The sequence below is a fragment of the Mchenga conophoros genome, linkage group LG12, assembly GCF_057382185.1.
Source record: "Mchenga conophoros isolate Kocher_MC1m ecotype Shallow Benthic linkage group LG12, M_conophoros_male_GT1.1, whole genome shotgun sequence".
Lineage (NCBI taxonomy): Eukaryota > Metazoa > Chordata > Actinopteri > Cichliformes > Cichlidae > Mchenga > Mchenga conophoros.
In genome coordinates, this window is record NC_140537.1 from 20,855,975 (window position 1) to 20,875,529 (window position 19,555).

The window sequence follows — 19,555 nt, forward strand, 5'->3', positions numbered from 1 at the left end:
TTGTAAAGAGTGATAAACCTTTACAACATAAATATGTGAACAAATTGAAAAAAATGGTAATGCAGGTAAAGCAAAACATGAGTATCAGTATGACTGACCACTAAAGGACATACTATCCATATGCAGTACATAGATTACAGGAAGCAGAGGAAATGATTCTCCTTAATGTTTGACTCAGAGAGAGCGAGAGAGAGAGAGAGAGAGAGAGACCATGCGTATGTACTGTACAGTGGTAAGAAAGCTGCAGAGTGCAGGCTGCTGTAACTTGATTCATGGCCAGCAGTAGAGTACTGCTGAGAGTGCAGGCGATATTTGAGACACCAAGCCATCGAAAAGACCCTTGTCCTACTTTCTTTTTCACATCCCAACTGCTTTCAGTTATGTACAGTTGATGATAAACTCTGACTTCTAGTTTGTGATGTAGTTCTTTGACTTATGAAGATTTAGTCTAAACCAGATACAGAACATCTATACACTGCAGGCGTTTGATTTTCACTTGCAATCAAATTTATAGTACTTCAGTGCTACTGTACAAGATTCAAACAATCATTTGGTGTTTATTTAGGTCCCACAAGATACCAGGGCATCTGCTTTAAGAGGTTTAAAGTTTAGAGGCTTCAATTATATTCACTTTTAGTCTTCAAATGCATATATGATTGCCTGATGCCTGAATATATGATTATTAGAATTAAGATCTAATGACAAAGAACTCAAAACCAAATCAACCAAATAAACATGACTATCTATCTATCTATCTATCTATCTATCTATCTATCTATCTATCTATCTATCTATCTATCTATCTATCTATCTATCTATCTATCTATCTATCTATCTATCTATCTATCTATCTATCTATCTATCTATCTATCTATCTATCTATCTTTTAGGATATTTTGTGTTTGTGCTAAGACCAAAAAGGAGGAAATAAGAATGTGAATTTGTAACTAACTGAGTTTGTCATCCCTCTCACTTTGTGGCAGTAGATTTGTAAATAACGAGAAAAGAAAGAGATCTGGGGAGAAAATTTGAAATAATAAAAAGTGTGAAATATGGAAAATGTGTCTGACAGATGTATGTACAGAAACATATATATATATATATATATATATACATATATATATATACATATATATATATATATATATACATATATATATATACATATATACACATATACATATATATATATACATATATACACATATACATATATATATATATATATACACATATACATATATATATATATATATATATATATATATATATATATATATATATATATATATATATATATATATATATATAAATAAACGATACAATTTTTGCCCAGTAAACGGGCACATATATGTATGTGGAAGCCACAAAACATTTAAAAAACACGTAGAGATGCTCACACTGATACACGCACACATACACACATAGAGACATATAGACTTCACAGTAATCAATGAGCACATTTAGAAACAGTTGGAGAACAAATTCAAACTGAACATCTCAAAACTCACAGAGACATCAAAGATAGATAGTTGCACAACATAAGATGGACACGGTTTACGTAGAATTAGCGACACACAAAACGATCACAGCATTCATACATGAACAGCAGACACAGTTCACAAAAAAAGGTCTGTGGCCTTTCTGTATCCCCTTTTAAGACAGATCATTGAGGAGTAACAGAGACAGACTGTAGTCATTCTCAGTATACATGCCATGCAAAGACACATGTCTGTTTGTCAGGCAACGTTAGGCACTGATGCAGCATTTGAAGCTTTATCTCCAACAGTCCAGTCTCAGAGCGGGCCCTCCATGCAAACACGAGGGAGATGAGCAATGAGCGAAGTCTTGTTCACATGCCGACATGCAGGAGAGCAGGGGAAAAAAGGGATGGGAAAGGAGGGAAAGGAAGGAGTGGGAAACAGAGAAGAGCAGCAAGAGAGGAAGAGGAATATAAAACAGGGTGATGAACACAGACAGAAACAGTGAGAGAGAGTGAGGGTCACCTCCCCCCTCCCAGTGGGTGCTGAGTACACAGTCTGTGTGAGGGGTATCTGTCACAGAGTGGACACTTAAGAAAGGTGGGGTTTTCAAGAGTCAGGAAAAAAAGAAAAAAAAGAAAAATGCATTTGTCGCAAAAAATAAAAGCTTAAGATGTGGGTCAGAGGTCAACATGAGGTCAGAGTTCGGAGAGGAAGTGAGAAGGAGGAAGAGTGGGGCGGCTAGGCTGCAGATGACCAGAGAAAAACAAAGAGAGGGACAGAGTCACAGGGAATGAATCAGGGCTCCCAAAAGCACATTCGGTGCACCAACGCTACCTCTAAAGACTCAAACTAAGTCCCATGCAGACACAGGCAGACAGAGGTCTAAAGGAAAAGGGGTTACTCTAGTATGATCAAGTGTATGCTTTGTTTAGTAACCTGGAGTCGCTTTTGAATAAACCTTTGCTTGCTTTTTATTTCAAGTTTGAAGGAATATTTTCTGCAAACACAGTACTTTAAAAAATAGAAATCGCGTTTGTTTTTGTGGTGATGGGGAGTCTATAGCGGACCTGATTTTAAATAATCACTGACATGTTTCAATATCCATGAATTTCCTTCCCTTTCTGTCCAAAGTGTCAGATGAGAAGATTGATGCCACACATTTCTGCAGTTAAAAAGCAGCTGGTTAGCTCAGCTTAGCATAAACGTGGAGAAAAAAGTGAGGTATAGTTAGCTTCTGTCCAGATGTGAAAGCAGTTCATTAGTGTCTTTTTTTTTTTTTTTAACTTTGTCCAAAGTTTATAGGTCTACGCTGTGGTTTTACTGAGGTTACCTGGTTAAAAATAAAGCCAGGGTTGCTAGCTGCTTCTTCCAGTCTCTTCTCCCTTCATGCTAAGCTAAGCTAACATGCAATGAGACATTATCTTCTCATCTAACTTCTGTGAATAAAGTAAAAACTGAAAATAATTATGTGCGCATTGTTCTTTATTTTTCACCACAATATTTTTAAATACTCTTTTCTTTTTTTTTTTGTTGCTAGTTTTTACTTTTGCTAGTTTCACTCTTATTCACTGAAAAGTCATGCTGGGTGCCTCACTCTATTGATGTGACTTTAGTAAGTACTGAACTAGATCGTAAATCATAAACCTCTTGATTCTTTTTTTTCCACTGTAAAATAAGTCAAGTAAACAATATCCAGTTTTTGAAATCCGCCAAGTCAAAGCAGGAACGACCTTTGGGAGGCAAATAGCCAAAAAGACAGACAGACAGACAGACAGAAGAGACAGATACAAAGTTATCAGATTCACTGCAGCTGTGATCTGAGCGTCTCCCTTTTCACGCTTTAGCCATCATGGTCACATCCGTATGCATTGTTACATCTCTCTTTATTGCTCCAGTTTTCACGGAGAGGACCTATCACCTGTCCGACTAACTCATCATCTGCACTCGAGGCAGAGAGGAGGAGCCAGTCCAGGAAGACGGGGAGCTCACAGCAGGCCAGATGTGAAAATGGAATCAATAAGATGTAGGGTATGCACGTGTGAAGGAAACCATGAGGAAAAGACTGAGGTCTGACAGTTGGTAAGAAGGCCAAATGTGCGAGGCTTTACTTGTGATCTACATGGACTCATCATGTATGACAAGGTGTTTTTATAGAGAATATGTCATGCTAAATGACAACACATTTTATAGAATTTTTTTTTATGATGCATAAAATTATTGTGAATTAGAATTGGAATTAAGCTCAGAACATCTTAACTACCAAACAAGCAAGAAAAAGACTAAACTCTGAGGATAGGAGAATGGAATAACTGAACCAATACACCATTAACCCCCTGAAGTATACCATTTAATTAAGGTTTCCTAGGTACTTCACTGCATTTCTATATTACCCTTTTTACAGTAGGAGTGTCCTGAGTCCCTCTGTGTGTTGCTGAGGTAAAATCCTGCAAAGGTTTGAGGCAGCTTTAAAACACAAGAGCATCACAGAGATTAAATAAGAAGGACATTGGGACAACAGAGTCATTTAGAGGGAAACAAACTTGACTTCATCTTCTGGGGAGTTTGGGGAAAGAGGTGCATGTTTATTGGAAAAGTGGCTGGAGATCAAGGAAATGGGACAGAAATGAGACCAGGCCATGGGATCTGGGGAGGGCGCTTACCATTGGTCATACCAGGGGACAGATGGTCTCTCTCGCTGTGTCGACGTCTGTTGACATCACGGGATCCTTGTCTCACAGGCTGAGGTGGCTGGCCCTCCAACATGTTGATGATGTCCATGCGGTCGATGCTCTTCAGAGCTGTGTACAAACTCTCCACTGCAGTGAAAAAAAGGAGTCACCGGCATGCATGGAAGAAAGAAGAAGAGGGGTGGGTTTCTAGAAATCATAAAAGTGTAGCTTTGAGTGAAGTGAAATGGCAAATGTCTACAGCAAATTTAGATTTACTGACTCTTTGCCCTCTTGCCCTCGAGAGTGGCCCACAGGTTGAGCAGTGCGGAGCTCTGCTCCAGCAGTGAGTTTGGATTCTCCACACGAATCTTGTTAATGTCATCCACACTCAGCTGAAGCTCACGTGCCAACTCTGTTTAGAAAGTGACAGAAGGAAGATCAAGAAAGCAGGAGAAATATTTATATAATTTGGCGTATGAGTCACGCCGATGAGGCGTACACAGAAGAGAAGGAACAGTCTCTGTAAAATAGCCACGGCTCTTGGCAGAGAAAATAATTAGTTTCATTGGCTGGGCACCATGTGTTAACGTTGTTTAATCAGCAGCATGCTAGCAAACTTGTCAGACATAAGATAAACACGGATGGTTTACCGCACATAAAACAGATCCACTCACCAGCCCAGCTCAGTCCCAACTGTTCTGCAATTACAGCCATCTTCAGCTCTGTCCTTTCCATAGCACTCATTGATGCTGCAGAAAACATAAATATAAAGCTGAGATGCTTAATGATTCTAGGCAGGCTGGAAATTAAGTGCTATGATAAGACATAATGAAGCCATCATCATGTATTATACATTATTCCCTAGAAGGTAGACAGATCTAGTTACATAAAGAAGTGAGAGTGAGAGACTCGTACCCATTGCAGGCTCATTTAGAGCACTGTATCTTTCTCTTAAAGCCAGCGGGGTGAGAGTTCGCCTTCGGTCTTCACTCCCAACAATCTGAAAGAAAACATCAATGCAGTCGGAAATCTCGGAAGAAATGTGAACAAATACATTGAGGTTGTCTTTTAAAGCTTTACCTTGATACATGGAGGCATAGCGATGTTGAGGTTGCAGAGCACATGCTGGCTGTCTTCATACTTGGTGGATTTGCGAAGGAAAGACAAAAATCCAGTGGGCTCTTTACTACTGTCCCTCACCTTAGACGCAGAGGTTAAAGGTTAAAAAAAAATATGACAGATGCATGAGTAGAGAAAGACCTAATGGAGTAACAAAGAAAATAAAACTGAAGACAAGTCAAAAGGCAACACCTTAACAGAGACAGGAAGTCGATTATCTCTGAAGGCCTGGAAGCTAAAGCAGCGAGGCTGTTGGGTGGCCTTCCTCACCGGAACAAGATTCCCTGAACACTCCAGGTGAAGTGGCATTCCTTCCATAACCTGTAATCACAGAGGCATTAACACATGTACAAAGAAGTAATCCAATAAGCACAACATGGCCCAAGAACTCGATTGTCCTGTGTAAGAAGGTCTCTGAACTGACCTCTATGTCCCTGCTGCGAGCCACCTCTGTGAAGTTCTCATGCTGCTCCAGAGTTTTATCCATCTTGTCATCAGTCATGCAGTAGCAGCGCAAACGGCCCTCGCGTAGCTCATTCATTTTTGCAAACACCACAAACTTGGCCATGTAAGGTACGGCCGACAGCTCCCTGTACAGCAGGTTGGCAAAGGACACAGCCTCGGCTGTCCGAGGACAGTCTGCGAGCCAGAATCTGGGAGAAAACGATCACGTTCAGTCACATGCATCTGTTCTTTGTCTCTTTATAATCACAGCCAAGCTGCTTACTGCAGTGGTTGTAGATGGCAAAGAATTTGAATAATCTTTCTTTTTTCTGTGTTATGATGACAAATATAATTTCACTGCACATGCTGCTATCTGAACTTACCGTGCAGAAACATTGGTTGTGAAACTGGCACATTCACTAGCATAGATAAGCTTAGTAGTGCCAGTAATGTCCTCCCATTGAGCTGGGGCTGTACCACCTGGGAGTCACAGAGAATGAGAGAGAGCACACCGAGTGATCAGCAGTCATAAAGAGTAAGTCTAGTGATGGCAGCATTTTAAACCAAGTATTTTAACCAAGCCTGACTATCAGCTGCATACACAAATCTTTCTTTGCTTTGGAAGTAAACTGCTGACATTGACACAAACACCCACGTGACAGCTGTGGCATGGAGTACCTATGACAGAGCAGAGAAGACGCAGACTGGTAGTATCACCCTCCCCAGAGTCTCGAGGGCTCTCCCTCCAAGATGGAGGCAGGGGAATACGTAGGCCGATTGGTCGGTGAAACTTGCGCCTCCGAGGCTCCACCGTGACTACGGGGCTAAAGTTTGCTTGGTTACCGAGAAGCTTTGCAACCAGCTCATCTGGAACTGGCTGAGCCTGAGGTTGGGAGTCGATGATGGCAAAAGGGAGCACGCAACAGGGGGCACGGTTTTGATGAAAGGGAGATTAAATGAAAATAAATAAATATGAAGAAAGATTTTAAAAAAAGATCAGGATGCCATGTGTAATGAGTTGATTGTAGGTGGATAATGAGACAACAGAAGTGGATAACAGAAAGGACAACCAAGTGGGGAAAATTAAAGATGATGAGAAAGAGAGAGAAAGAGAAATAAGGCCGCAGTGAACAAACTACTTCAACACAGAAACAATACATCTGAAAACCAAATAGTAACACAAACTGGTTGCATGACTTTACAAGTATATTTTTTATTGTAAAATGTAACAAAGTATGTTAACAAGAAGCTTTTACAATCATTAATACAGGAGAGATATCAAGTAAAAAGGCACTGTGGCTTTTCACAAGGCCATTGATGACGCAATTACTACAACAGCATTTTAGTTAAACAGATATGTTCCTAAAATATAGCCATGTAAGAAAATACTGAACATTATATTTCACTAATATTCAGTTACATTCACTATCAGCGTTGTTAGTTTGCAAAACCTATCGAGCTCAGATTGAATTCACTCGTGTGCCTAAAAGAAAAACAATTTCATCAAAACAGTAGTAGAAGGTCCACTTTTCATTTTGATTTACTGAAACATGATTTGGAGTCACACAAGCTGCTTAAGCTGCCGATCTATGTATGGAAAGAAGATTTTGAATGAGGAATTAATGCAATCAGAATCTTGAACTGGAACAAAAGAACATGCAGCAAAACAAATGGCAAAACAGTCGGTATTGTTTAAGCAACCAAAATAAAAATCACATGCAAACGAAACCTTGAAATCCCAAATATGCACGTCTGAGAAACAAATAGATGCATACGGCGAAGAATTAGGAAGGCAGAAACTCAAATGAAATCAATATAGTTTTATGTCTGATGACTGGATTGTTGTTTTTAGAGAATTAATGTACAGTTTAACTGTATTTTTAAAAGTAAAATCACATTACTGAATGTATTTTAGTCTTACAGTTAACAGCCCAGTGCCATGATATGTGACTCCTTGATGTGTTGGGGACATGCAGTCCTATGTCTTATATGTCCTCTTAAAAAAATTACTGCTTTACAGAATGTGGTGCTAAAGTTGAGCTAATAATTATTTATATTTTTTTTGTTTAGACAGCAAAGACACTAAAAGACTCAAAAGGCTCAAAAATAGATATAAACTTATATGGGCTTATTTTTTAGATATCTTAATTTAGTGTGTAAAATGCTAAGTACAGAGAATATGGTCAAGAATACATTAGCGAGAAAGACGTCACTGAAATCAGTCCAGTGTTATACAAAGGTGCCAAGTGCATGCAATGTGTGAAATGTAAGGCAAAAAGGTCCTCCCAAAAAAAAAAAGAAAAGAAAAAATGGACAAACAGACAAAAACAGTAAAGTAAATCAAAGAAACTTGGCACAAATGCTCATAAGAATACATCATTACACAATCAAAGTAAATCCAACATGCAACACAGGCATTAACGATTCTGTTTCTCCTCTCCTTCCTTCTCCACTTCGTTCCATCTCACCTGCAGCCCCAGACGGACTCGTTTGGTGACTGCTGTCTCGGGAAACGTGGCCTGGACCATCGGCACTAGTTTACTTGTCAGGGAGCCTCCTTCCGGGCCAATCAGGTCACTTTCTTGTTGCACTCGTGACACAACGGCAAAATAAAGGGGGAAGTCGGTAGAGATGATGCGGCGGATTCGCTTCTTCCCAAGTTCTTCTTGGCTTTCTAAATCTGAAGGGAGAAGAAGTGGTTGCGTTTGTTTAACAATGACACTAGGCTGTGGCTTAACTGAGTGTCAGCCTGAGATCAGCCTTTAAACTCTTACCCTCATCCATCCCGTTGAGGATTGTTTCTAGCACCTCGTCCCCGTAACGGTTGCGGTGTTCTTTCCAGACCGAGCCATTCTCACTCCTCAGCACTACGAGCTCCCGGTCACCACGACTGAGAGCAGCAAAGTGGGGGATCTCCACAATCACCGGTCTGCCACACATACAGAATTACACATGAGTAGAGAAACCCTTTTCTAACAATACATAAAACACTTTAAAAAAAAAAGAAAAAAAAGAAGCTTCCTCACCCCAGAAACTGCATCCCTGCAGGACCCAGGGAAATGATTCTGCTGGCCAGCCCCTCTCCCTCCACCAGTGGAGGGGGGCTGGTCAGCTTCTGCGGCTTCACCAGGCGGCAGGTAATGCGGGTGGGTGCAGCACACGTCCGCGGAGGTATGATGACACGCAGACCATTATGCCTGCTGCCTCGCATTGAACCGCCACGCGCATCCACCATAAAACTGACCAGGAACCTGTTATCGGACAGCGATTGTGACGGTTAGTTTTCCGATCAGATTGTAAGCAGAGATGAAGTGATTCTTATGCTTGCAGTGCTGACCCCGTGTGTATGGGACTGGCGACTGGGCTGACATTGTCTGACGTCTCAGTCGCAGGGCTGCTGGGAATCAGTGAGTCCTCGTCGTATTCTTTGGGCAGTGGAAGTGGAGTGTGTTGCTACAACAGACATAAACAAATAAATGATTTAAATAACTAAAAACTTTTATTACTTATTTAAAAAAAAAAAGGTATGAGAAGCGATATGATGGGTACTGAAAACCTGTGTTTATAGTCACTAAAATTCTAGTTTTACAGGGAATGTTGAGAAGACATTTTGGCAATGACTAAAAGGAGGGTTTTATGTCATGTTACAGAAATGCTGAAACAAATGAACCAGAAATCAAAACTGTGTGTTTACACATTTTAAAACAACATATTTTTTCGTGTATATGAAATATGTCTTATAATAACTCTGAAAGTCACTTACATTTCTTATACTAAATAATATTCACTGCCTTCTTAAAATTATGCGTGGGAATAATTTTTAAAGAGGAAACTTTGACTCTGCCATTGCAGCACTTTGTTCTTTTCTGTTGTAGATTTGCTGCTGTGCTTGGGATCATTGTTTTGTTGCATGACCCAGTTTGGGCCAAGCTTCAGCTGTTGGTCAGATGGCCTCACATTTAACTGTAGAATACGTTGGTATACACATGAATCGATGATGATTTCAATGACTGTAAGTTGCCCAAGGCCGGTGGCCACAAAGCAAGCCCAAATCATCGCCGCTCCACCACCCGCATGACAGGTGGATAGTTTGACCTTGAGTTGAATTTGCTGGGACGTCTATTCCTGGGAAGACTGATGAGTGTGTTGAATGTTTTCCACAGAATGACCAACTCCAAATTGTTTGGAAATAGCCTCATAACCCTTCCCAGATTTATGTTTAATGACTTTACTCCTGAATGCTAGACCAGAAAACTGCCAAAACCTATGTTTTTATAGAGGTGCTCACACTTACTGATGATCAATTAATCAAGTGCATTTAATTGAAAGCACCTGGCTGCTACTTATGCTCTTAATTCCTATGGAAAATATATGTAAGGGTTTTCTTGTTGTATACCCTTAAACTTGCTTTTTCATATAGCTGTACAATGCAACTATAGGTTGATTCATACTTGATTTTAATAATTATGTTGGCTTTGAATGGGGCCATTTTCAAGAGTAAATAACAGTATAACACATAAAATAGCTATAAAACCTTTTCCCCCCTGTTTTTTTCCCCTTTTTTATGCAGGAGCAGAAAGAGGTAGACTAATACTAAAGAGTCTGGCTTTCTCTGCTGCTCTGATTTTGTCATCTGATGATTTTATGAAAGTGCAATAAAAGCATTTACTATTTTAGGTTTTCTGTATCTCAGTGATACTGCTCTGTAGTACCTGATCTATCTCATGTTCTCTCAGGATAACAGGCTCTGGAGAGACACGAGGGATCCGTGGAATGGCTGGCGAATAATTTCTGTTGTAGGAAAAAAGGAAAAAAAAAAAAGTCAGATTTAAGACATTTCTTTGCATCTCCTCCCAAGTGTTCATCCTGGTGTTTAATGTGTGTGTGTCTATGGTGCAACCCCTACGATCCATCCACCTATTAGCTTAAGGTTACTAGCTTGGCTCTCTCCCCTGCTTCCCCGACCAGCCCCCCTTACGCTGTGCCCAGCCCTCTCTCGTACTCCAGTGATTTCTTGGGGGAGAGGAAATCGTCATCATGGTCTTTCATGTCATCCATCTTCATGTACCTGGCCCCTTCTGTCCCCAAGAGCTCCTCTCCTTCAGAGAACAACATGCCAAAGAGAGCGAACAGACCGTGGTCAGGTTGGTGAAACAGCATCAGAGAAAGAGAGAAAGAAGAGAACAGGGTTGTTAACCAGCTGTGAGAAGTGTTAGACAACATGATATCCCAGCTGATGGCTCTGCTATGTGGTGGTTAGACTGGTGAAATGAAACATCGGTGAAAATGATCTGGCCTTATTATAGCGAGTCAGCAGCACAAACACAAACATATTTTTATCCAGGATACAATAGTAGAATTAAAGCTGCACAGTTGTTCCCACTTTTTGAATAGAAAGGAGTAGATGAAACATTTTCTCCACACAAAACTGGAATTTAAGGGAAATTGTGAAAAAGATGAAATATATGACACACTGGTGGAAAAAACTAAACACAAAGGGATGTGAGAACATGGTTTGAGTGGGAATTTTTTAAAGGACCCAAAAAAGTTGCCTTTCACTGAGAATCTTCTCTTTTCTAACTTGGAGAAACACTTCTAACTGTAGCAACAGAGAAATGGATCAAGCTTTTGGAAATTTGTTCCGGAATAGGAAAAAAGGCATCCATTATTCTGACCTGATTCATTTTTATATGTTTTTGACTAAAAAGCAAAAAAAGGTTTTGTTAAGTGAACTCTAATTTTGAAATCATCACTGAGAGTCATGAACTGATTGTATGAGATGATCATCCCATGCCTTGTTATCAGGGAGGGAAAGACAAGAACTAACTCTAAGTTGAAGGAAGTGTTTTCCATGTCAGAATCCTTTAAGCTACTCCCAACAATAACGGAGAGGAGAAATAATCTTTTATTATTAAGTACAAGTCCTGGATTTAGGACATGACAAAGAGATTGAATGCATCGCCTGACAACAGCAGCCTGTTAAGAATTGAGACCATCAGTAAAACCTTTTTGTACCAGTTTGGGGAGAGCACTTAAGTGATATTCAGGAGAGGTCACTATGTGGGTAAAAGTACTGTTATCAAATAGATAAATAATTGACCAGTACAAGAATAATACGATATGCAGAAACCAAAAAACATCTATGGACGTAATAAATGGACAACAAACTGTTAAAAACGGGTTGTTAAAACTACAAGCATATATTCACTTATAATAAAGGGTTAGGCTATAAAATGCCTGCAGTAATCAACAATCTGCTGTTATTATCAAATAAAAACCAGTAAGCAGTAAATTCGACTTCTATTAAACAAAATTGCCACCCCTCTGGCTTTGGAATTAAAAGCTGAGTGAAAGACATCACCCACTCATCGACACCGGAGACTAATGGGATCTCTAATGGGAACGAGATGTCAGCATTTAAGTGTTTCAGATGAGAGAATACCTTTGACAGTCTAGCTGGATTGTTCATACCTTTAATATTCAAGCTCAGGGGCCTGATACAAGATTCAGCATCTGGGTTTTAAGGTGTTAATTTAAGGTGTCACAAGAATGGGGACAAGGCAAAGAGGGGGAAATGAGCAACATAATTCCTTGATGGGGTTGTGTTTATGGCTAATTGTTGGACAAAAGATGTGACGTAGGATGAAAGGAGAAAAAAACGTATTACTGGAATAAACAGTGAAGTGGCCTGAATTAAATGGAAGAAAGTTTCAGTTGTTTTTACTACCTACTATAAAGAATTGTGATTTTTACAGTGGGTTCAATGTAGGAATTAAAAATAAAATTGACATTCTGTCAATTAACAAAAACTTTTTTATAATTATAAGAGAGACTGCGCAATGAGCTAATGAGCTTCCTTACAATTTAAGCCCCAAACAGCATTTCGTTATCATGTGGAAAAACTGAGATGTATTCTTATATTAAAATATCTCAGGGTGTGGTTAAACTTCTTCACTCCTCTGACCCACGAAAGATCAGAGCGGGCTGCATGTGGCCTCCAATGTAAAATGAGTCTCACATCCTTGCTCTAACAGAACACTTCTGCTCCTATAGCTGATCAAATTGCTGGTGAGGACAATAATAATAAACCATCTTATACTATAATATGGGAAATATGGGTGGAGTCACTGCTACAGAGAGCCGATCTGAGGACATCAACAATACAGCAGGACACTGTGGGCAGCTGATTCAGATTAACTGATCTTTACTACATCTGAATAAAAAGATAAAAATGTGCTCTTGACTTTGGAAAAGTTCATAAAATCCAGCTAGAGACAACACTGTTACTGATGAGCAGAGGGTGCATCAGAGCACGGAGCAGCATAATTTAATTTCTAACATTTTAGACAGCCGCTGCTTCAGAGAGTGATGCTGGAGGCGATTTGCTCTAAAAGAGATGAACACAAACACAGAGACAAGCAGAACAACAGAATTTCACTCCACGTATAACACCAACAGTGCAAGTTGCTCTCTGCTGTCCTTAGAACAAAGCACATATCTAGAAGTGAATTGAGGTGCTCTTCAGTTACTTACCCCCCAAAACAGGCGATAATGTTAAAGTGTTAATCAGCATCAAATGGAAATCTTCTCCGTGTGCGTGAATTAGTGACTGCAGCAGCCTGTGTGTCTGCATGAGGTCCCAGAGCCACAGTGATGTCGTAGTTATCATTACACCACATTTGACTCCATGAGTGCGCTACCCACAGGTTCACAAGTTAGCTCATGTCCTGCGTATCCTCTGTCTTGTGTGCCATGCATGTGTTGAGTAGGCGAAGCAGTCTGCTAATATCAGTTTACCAATCCGGATGTGAGATGTGTCTTTAAGACGGCGACTCAGCTACTTTCTATATTTAGAGCCACACTGACAAACTGTTGGTTGAATTATCAGGGGCCTAAAAATATCAAGACATGATATCCCATGACATTATTGTCAGCGATATTGTAAACTTCAGGCGTTAAACCTGAGAAACCTTAAACCTGTCATAAGTGATTTTTTTTTGGGCCACACGGGGGCAGCAGAAAATAGCTGTGACCTGACCAACGGTTCATCTGTGACACGACACAACCATAGCATTTTTTTTATCCTGCTTTTCTTTTTACTCATAATTCTACGTCCTCTGCTTAATCATGCGCGTAAATGTCTTTTTGTTTAATAGCTCCGTAGCTAACAGTATTCTGCAAAAGTCTCAAGCTATCTCTCATTTCCTTATATTCTGCTTCCAAGTTTCTAAAGTGGTCTTGAACAGTAGTTAGGAGTAGGAACTTTATTTGATTCTATTTTTTAAGCCACTGATGTGGGGTGGAAGAAGTGGAGGACAAGCCTAAAAAACTACCTATAGGAGTGAAGAGTAGCTGAAAGTCAAGTCCTTAAGTGACATGAAAAGATCCAGCAAAGAGCTGACACAAGACCTGAGAGCATCTGACCCTTCAGGTGATTCATCTACTGTTCACCTGAACAACACGTCGTATGGAGTGATGAAATTTTTGGGCTCTATGTATGTACGGAAGACAGGAGATATGATCCTGAGTGTCTGGATCCATCCGTAAAACACGGTGGAGGCTCTGTCATGGTTTGGGGCTGCATTTCAGGTAGTAGTGTTAGTCAACAGAAAAGTACTATCAAATTTTGATCCACCATGCAGTACTCTCTGAAAACACCTGATTTTCAGCATGACAATGATCTAAAACACAGAAGTGAAAAAAAGGCAGCCAACATCCAAATAAGAGTTTTGAATGTCCTAGTTAGAGATATGACAAGGGAGCTGCCTATGAGAGTTCAGGCTGTGTCAAAGAATAAAGGTGGTAATACCAAATACTGAGCAATTGTAACAAGCTTGAAAATCAAACTCTGTTTTTGCCTTATATACCGTATATTACACATACAACAAGCTGGCAAAGCAAACCATTAGCTGAAAGTGACTCTAACCATGAGGGCAACAGTGGTGTGATAATCATAAGCAACTCCTATTAGAACCTGGTCATGTGACATATTATTAATGCTAATAGACCTTTGAGCATTTCTAAGAATCTCTAAGCCCCCAACCCAACAACCAATCAGCCAGCAAACACAGGTCACATGACAGAAACACAAGACAGTAATAAACGATGCAATACATAGAGGCAGATTCACATGGCGATACGGTTACAGTCACACATGTTTCAAATGAATATTAAAAATATGTATATATGACACTAAAATCTAAGTTATTAAAACTCACAAAGAAGGTTTTTTTTTGTGTTTTCCTAACTAAAGATTTATATTTGATTTAATATTATTAACAATGAAGGGCTTATGTCAAAGGCACCTGGAGAGTCAGAGAATGAGCGTGTTAGCACTGGGACATATCGAGGTTACAGACATGGGTGCTATGGGTGCATGCCAGTGAGAAACCAGAGCCACCACCACAGAGGGGAACGAAGGAGAGAGAGAAAAGCAGTGGCACAAAGATGGCGTGAGTCTGAAATGGAGCCACACACGTAAGAAACAGACATTCATACCTAATGTTAGCTGTGCAATTCCTAAAAAAAAAAAAAAAGAGCAAAAGGCAAAAAAATGAGTCGTGAGGGGAAAAATGTTTACATCATCAAACAGTTACAGTGTTCCTGCTGTTTTATTTCAGTGATAATAATGATAATACCTTCATCTTCAGACACATCCAGTATTTCATCCACTGTCTCTGGGAAACTCATGCGATGTTTCTCTGTGGTCGTCTTTTGGGCATGGAGAAAAGAAAACAGTTACCGACAACAGCAAAAGGGAAGGTTCAACTTTTCATACAATATGTTCCCATGTGATTATCACCACCCCTTTTCTGAACATCTCACCATGGAAACTGTCTCCTCAGTGACAAGTTTTAGGACGTCAATCACCGAGATGTAGCCTAACCTCTTCGCGATAGCCAGAGCTGACGTGCCATGCTAAAAGAGAGAGAGTGGGACATCGATGAACACCAAACTTTACGAATGAGGATGATGAAGAGATAATCGCACTCACTGTAGTGGTCTCATTGGGCTGGGCGCCATGCTTCAGCAACAGTGTCACAATATCCGTGTGTCCCTGTTGGGCTGCCTGATGCAGAGGAGTGTAACCAAGCTGTGAGAGAAAAAATACACAAAAGTGTAAAAGTCGCTGTAAACACTAGAATTTCTGTGAGATTTCTAAAGACCACGTTCACGGTAGTCAACAAAAGCTAAACTAAGCCAGATGTGAAAAAACACAGACTTATGAACCAAACGGAAATAAAATAAAACTTACATACGTACATACAAAACTAATAAAAATAAAATGAAAATATTGTAGGAATGTTTTGTCAGTTTGCTTAAATTTGTGATGAGCCTTGATGCCTGAGTTTACTGAGACTGAGACATTACTGTAAGTGATGTAAAAGAAAAATACCCACTACATTATATTAAAAAATAAAGGAAAAGCTTAACATTTTAAGCAAAAATAGACTGCAACGAGCAGCCAACTGAGAAAAAAAAAACAAAGAATGTCATATGTGAAAAAGCTGATTAGTCGGTTCATTGCAGCCCTACAGTACATCCCACCTTTTCTTATAGTTGCTTTTTTCCTCTAGCATCTTCATATGAATATGGATAAACGCACACCAGCTTGAAACAGTTACTCTATGTATTACAGCAAACCATGTTTTCAAACATTTATTCCCTTATGAGCAAAAAACTCCTCTATGTCCTATTAAATCATTTTACACTAACAGCGGGGAAACCCAGCCATCACGAGCTGTGTGTTAACACACTGTAACCGTGGTTACTGACAGACTGTACTGAAGCTCTATGACTCATTCCCATCCGGCTTTAGCTGTAGTTTTCGTCCAGAGCCAGAGGGAGGCACTCACCCTTGTTTTGCTGTTCACGTTGGCCTGTTGCTGCAGGAGGAACTTCACCATCTTGATGTTGCCATAGTGACAAGCTACATGGAGTGGGGTGTAGCCCATCTGAAAGTGGAGAAAACACAGTGAAGGTCGTAACCGGGATCGTAATGATCCCACATGGAGGTTGAGTGTTTTATGAAAAACGTTTTAGAACTGCATACTATGTTTTTGAAATGGTTAAAGTGTTTCAAGAAAAGAAGATTGATTCAAAAATTGATACAAAAAAAATTATTTTAGGAATTAACAAACAGCGATTGGACCAAAATATAACCAGACAAATCAAAGCTACTCAGACATTTTCTCTTTCAGCTCAAAGACAAAACACCGCGTGACGAAAAGGTCTTACCCGTGTTGCGGCATAGACTGACGCGCCCTGCTTCACCAAGATATCAGCGATCCCAACGTGTCCTTCCTGTGCCACCAGGTGGAGGGGTGTTAACCCACTCTGTTTGTCAGGGTGAAAAGACAAAGGTCAAAAACAGCAAAAACAACATAGACTATAGTTTATTTTACAGTAACATTTCTTTCATTTTTTAAATTTTATCTGTCTTTGCCTTGTTGCCGAGGTTGACGTTGGCCTGTTTGGAGATGAGCAGGGACACCATGTCAGGCCTTCCTTCCTGTGAGGCCAGGTGGAGAGGTGTGACACCCTGTAGTGACTCAGCATTGGCTGATGCTCCATACTGCAGCAGGCTGTTGGCCACCTCCACCTGGTTCTGCTTGGATGCTATATGTAGGGCAGTGTAGCCATTCTAGAAAACAGATGTGGTTTTCTTTTAGAATGACATGAATTCACACACAATACTAAACCATCTGCCTGACCTTGTGTCTATATACGTGTATTTTTAATTTGATTTACCCTGGCTGCACTGTGTGGTGATCCTCCTTTGCTAACAAGAAGGTTAACAACATCCAGGTTGTTGTGATGTACAGCAACGTGCAGCGGAGTGAGACCATTCTGTAGAAAGGGATTCAAACATTAATCAGAATGTGGTAGTTCAAACAAGGATTTATTTAGTTCTTCTTCCAAACACGCAAGCCCATTATGATTTCCTCACTTTTCCGGCAGCATTTGGGTTGGCTCCTCTTTCCAGAAGCAGCTCTGCTACGTCCACCTTCCCATACTTGGAGGCCACATGGAGTGGAGTGAAGCCTTTCTGCAGACGCACCAACAGGAAAGTGTATAAAACATCAGGTAGGGGTTTTTAGCATTTGGGCAGACAGTTTAAAATTTCACAGCAGAAGGTTGAGCAGGAAGTCTTTACCTTGGTCATCTTAGTCTGTTGAGCCTCCATGTCCAGGAGGATCCGTACAGTTTGCACATGACCTTCCCGGGCCGCGATATGCAGAGGTGTGTGTCCTGCTGTGGTGGTGGAGTTGGGGTTGGCCTTTTGCTCCAGCAGAAGCTTCACTAGCTCCTTGTGGCCCATCCGAGCTGCACAGTGCAGGGGTGTCTGGTCATCCTGTACAGGAGGGAAATTAGCACGTGGATGCAAAACTCGGTCAGCTTCATCTGCCGGTATTCGTGTATCACATTTATTTACAGGACGTTTATGCTTCGGTGTGTAACATCTCTACCTTGGCTTTGGCGTCCACTGGGGCTCCATTCTGCAATAAAAACTCTGCCACCTCATAGTGTCCTGCCCGGGATGCCATATGGAGAGGTGTTTCCACTTTCTGTTCACACACAAACCAAAGAGTCAAATCAATAATGCTCTCAGGAATATGAATTGGTTATTTGAGTTGGACTTGAAATTTCAGTTAGGTACCCACCACATTAGAAGCACTGGGAGAAGCACCTTTCTGCAGCAGGATCTTCACAATGTTGAGATGACCCATAAATGATGCTACGTGCAAAGGGGTTAAGCCAGACTATAAAAAAGGGAGCACAGGATTACAAGAATTAGAAATGATCTTGGGGATTTATTAAATCATCTATATAACTTCACATCTATCTATTTGAACTGTTCTTACCTCAGTCACAGCCTCTAATGACGCCGAGTGTTTGAGCAGGAGATCCATCACACGCATGTGGTTCTTTTTACAAGCAATATGCAAAGGGGTAAAGCCGTTCTGTGAAAGCAAACAGTTATCATTACTACCAAGGTAAAGAGCAACTTTGACTCGTATGACTTAATAAGCTGATCTGGCCTTATTAGAGTATGTTTGTCACTAACCAGAGCCCGAGAGTTGGGTTTGGCCCCTTTGTCCAGCAATACTTTGGCCATACGGTGGTGACCGCAGTGTGCCGCCACGTGCAGAGGGGTGAGGTGGTCCAGTGTGATGTCATCAATCTCTGCGTTGTACTGTAGAAGCTGTTTGACGCAGTCCATGTGGTCGCCCTGCGCTGCCATGTGGATTGGAGACAGGCCATTCTGCAAAATAAATAAATAGATAGATAAATAAATATGTTGATTCTTTATTATCTCCAATGGCAGGAAGAAATTTTTCAGATTAAAAACAGAAAATAAAAAAAAAAAGCTCCCAGATTTGTACTTATGACCAAACGAAAGAGTGAAATTCAGAAACACTGTAAGTCATGCTGAAGCAACAGCTTCTCAAACCAAAGCAGGTATGTTGGGCACACATGTCCTCTCTCTTCACATTTCATTTACAAATATAAAAGGCAAGACCACAACCATTACCCCACTCATCAAAATACATCAATTTAGATAGTATGCCACAGTAAGCCAAAGGATTGAGTCTTTCACAATCAGTTGAAAAGATGACGGTTTTTGAATTCTTTCCTGTCTTACTGTTAAAAATAAAACCTTTAAGAGACTTAAAGAATTTTCTTGACGCCTGTAGGGGTTTACCTTAGTCTTTGCATTAATGGGGGCTCCATGGTCCAGCAGGATTTCTATAATCCTAACATGGCCATTTCTTGCTGCACAGTGCAGAGGAGTCAGCTCATCCTAGAGGGGAGTGATTGTTAGTGATTTAGTTA

General features: G+C 40.4%; 1 protein-coding gene across 16 annotated transcripts in view; it reads right to left on the reverse strand.

Moving 5' to 3' along the window:
- ank1a (ankyrin 1, erythrocytic a) overlaps positions 1 to 19,555 on the reverse strand; it is an 87,478-nt gene that overhangs the window by 12,689 nt on the left and 55,234 nt on the right. For 9 of the 16 annotated variants that reach the window (XM_085294424.1, XM_085294429.1, XM_085294427.1 and 6 more), the window contains 30 exons: positions 19,425 to 19,523; positions 18,786 to 18,983; positions 18,583 to 18,681; positions 18,382 to 18,480; positions 18,187 to 18,285; positions 17,874 to 18,071; positions 17,667 to 17,765; positions 17,468 to 17,566; positions 17,163 to 17,360; positions 16,955 to 17,053; positions 16,573 to 16,671; positions 15,711 to 15,809; positions 15,542 to 15,634; positions 15,355 to 15,427; positions 15,215 to 15,235; positions 10,695 to 10,815; positions 10,429 to 10,507; positions 9,054 to 9,169; positions 8,743 to 8,967; positions 8,491 to 8,645; positions 8,185 to 8,396; positions 6,395 to 6,599; positions 6,100 to 6,196; positions 5,697 to 5,925; positions 5,465 to 5,593; positions 5,234 to 5,353; positions 5,069 to 5,153; positions 4,828 to 4,902; positions 4,434 to 4,565; positions 4,145 to 4,300 (listed from right to left, as the gene is read on the reverse strand). In XM_085294424.1, coding sequence (XP_085150550.1) covers positions 4,145 to 4,300; positions 4,434 to 4,565; positions 4,828 to 4,902; positions 5,069 to 5,153; positions 5,234 to 5,353; positions 5,465 to 5,593; positions 5,697 to 5,925; positions 6,100 to 6,196; positions 6,395 to 6,599; positions 8,185 to 8,396; positions 8,491 to 8,645; positions 8,743 to 8,967; positions 9,054 to 9,169; positions 10,429 to 10,507; positions 10,695 to 10,815; positions 15,215 to 15,235; positions 15,355 to 15,427; positions 15,542 to 15,634; positions 15,711 to 15,809; positions 16,573 to 16,671; positions 16,955 to 17,053; positions 17,163 to 17,360; positions 17,468 to 17,566; positions 17,667 to 17,765; positions 17,874 to 18,071; positions 18,187 to 18,285; positions 18,382 to 18,480; positions 18,583 to 18,681; positions 18,786 to 18,983; positions 19,425 to 19,523 — 3,808 coding nt within the window. The remainder of the gene's footprint in view (positions 1 to 4,144; positions 4,301 to 4,433; positions 4,566 to 4,827; positions 4,903 to 5,068; positions 5,154 to 5,233; positions 5,354 to 5,464; positions 5,594 to 5,696; positions 5,926 to 6,099; positions 6,197 to 6,394; positions 6,600 to 8,184; positions 8,397 to 8,490; positions 8,646 to 8,742; positions 8,968 to 9,053; positions 9,170 to 10,428; positions 10,508 to 10,694; positions 10,816 to 15,214; positions 15,236 to 15,354; positions 15,428 to 15,541; positions 15,635 to 15,710; positions 15,810 to 16,572; positions 16,672 to 16,954; positions 17,054 to 17,162; positions 17,361 to 17,467; positions 17,567 to 17,666; positions 17,766 to 17,873; positions 18,072 to 18,186; positions 18,286 to 18,381; positions 18,481 to 18,582; positions 18,682 to 18,785; positions 18,984 to 19,424; positions 19,524 to 19,555) is intronic. The other 7 variants (XM_085294418.1, XM_085294426.1, XM_085294422.1 and 4 more) reach the window with 6 other exon arrangements.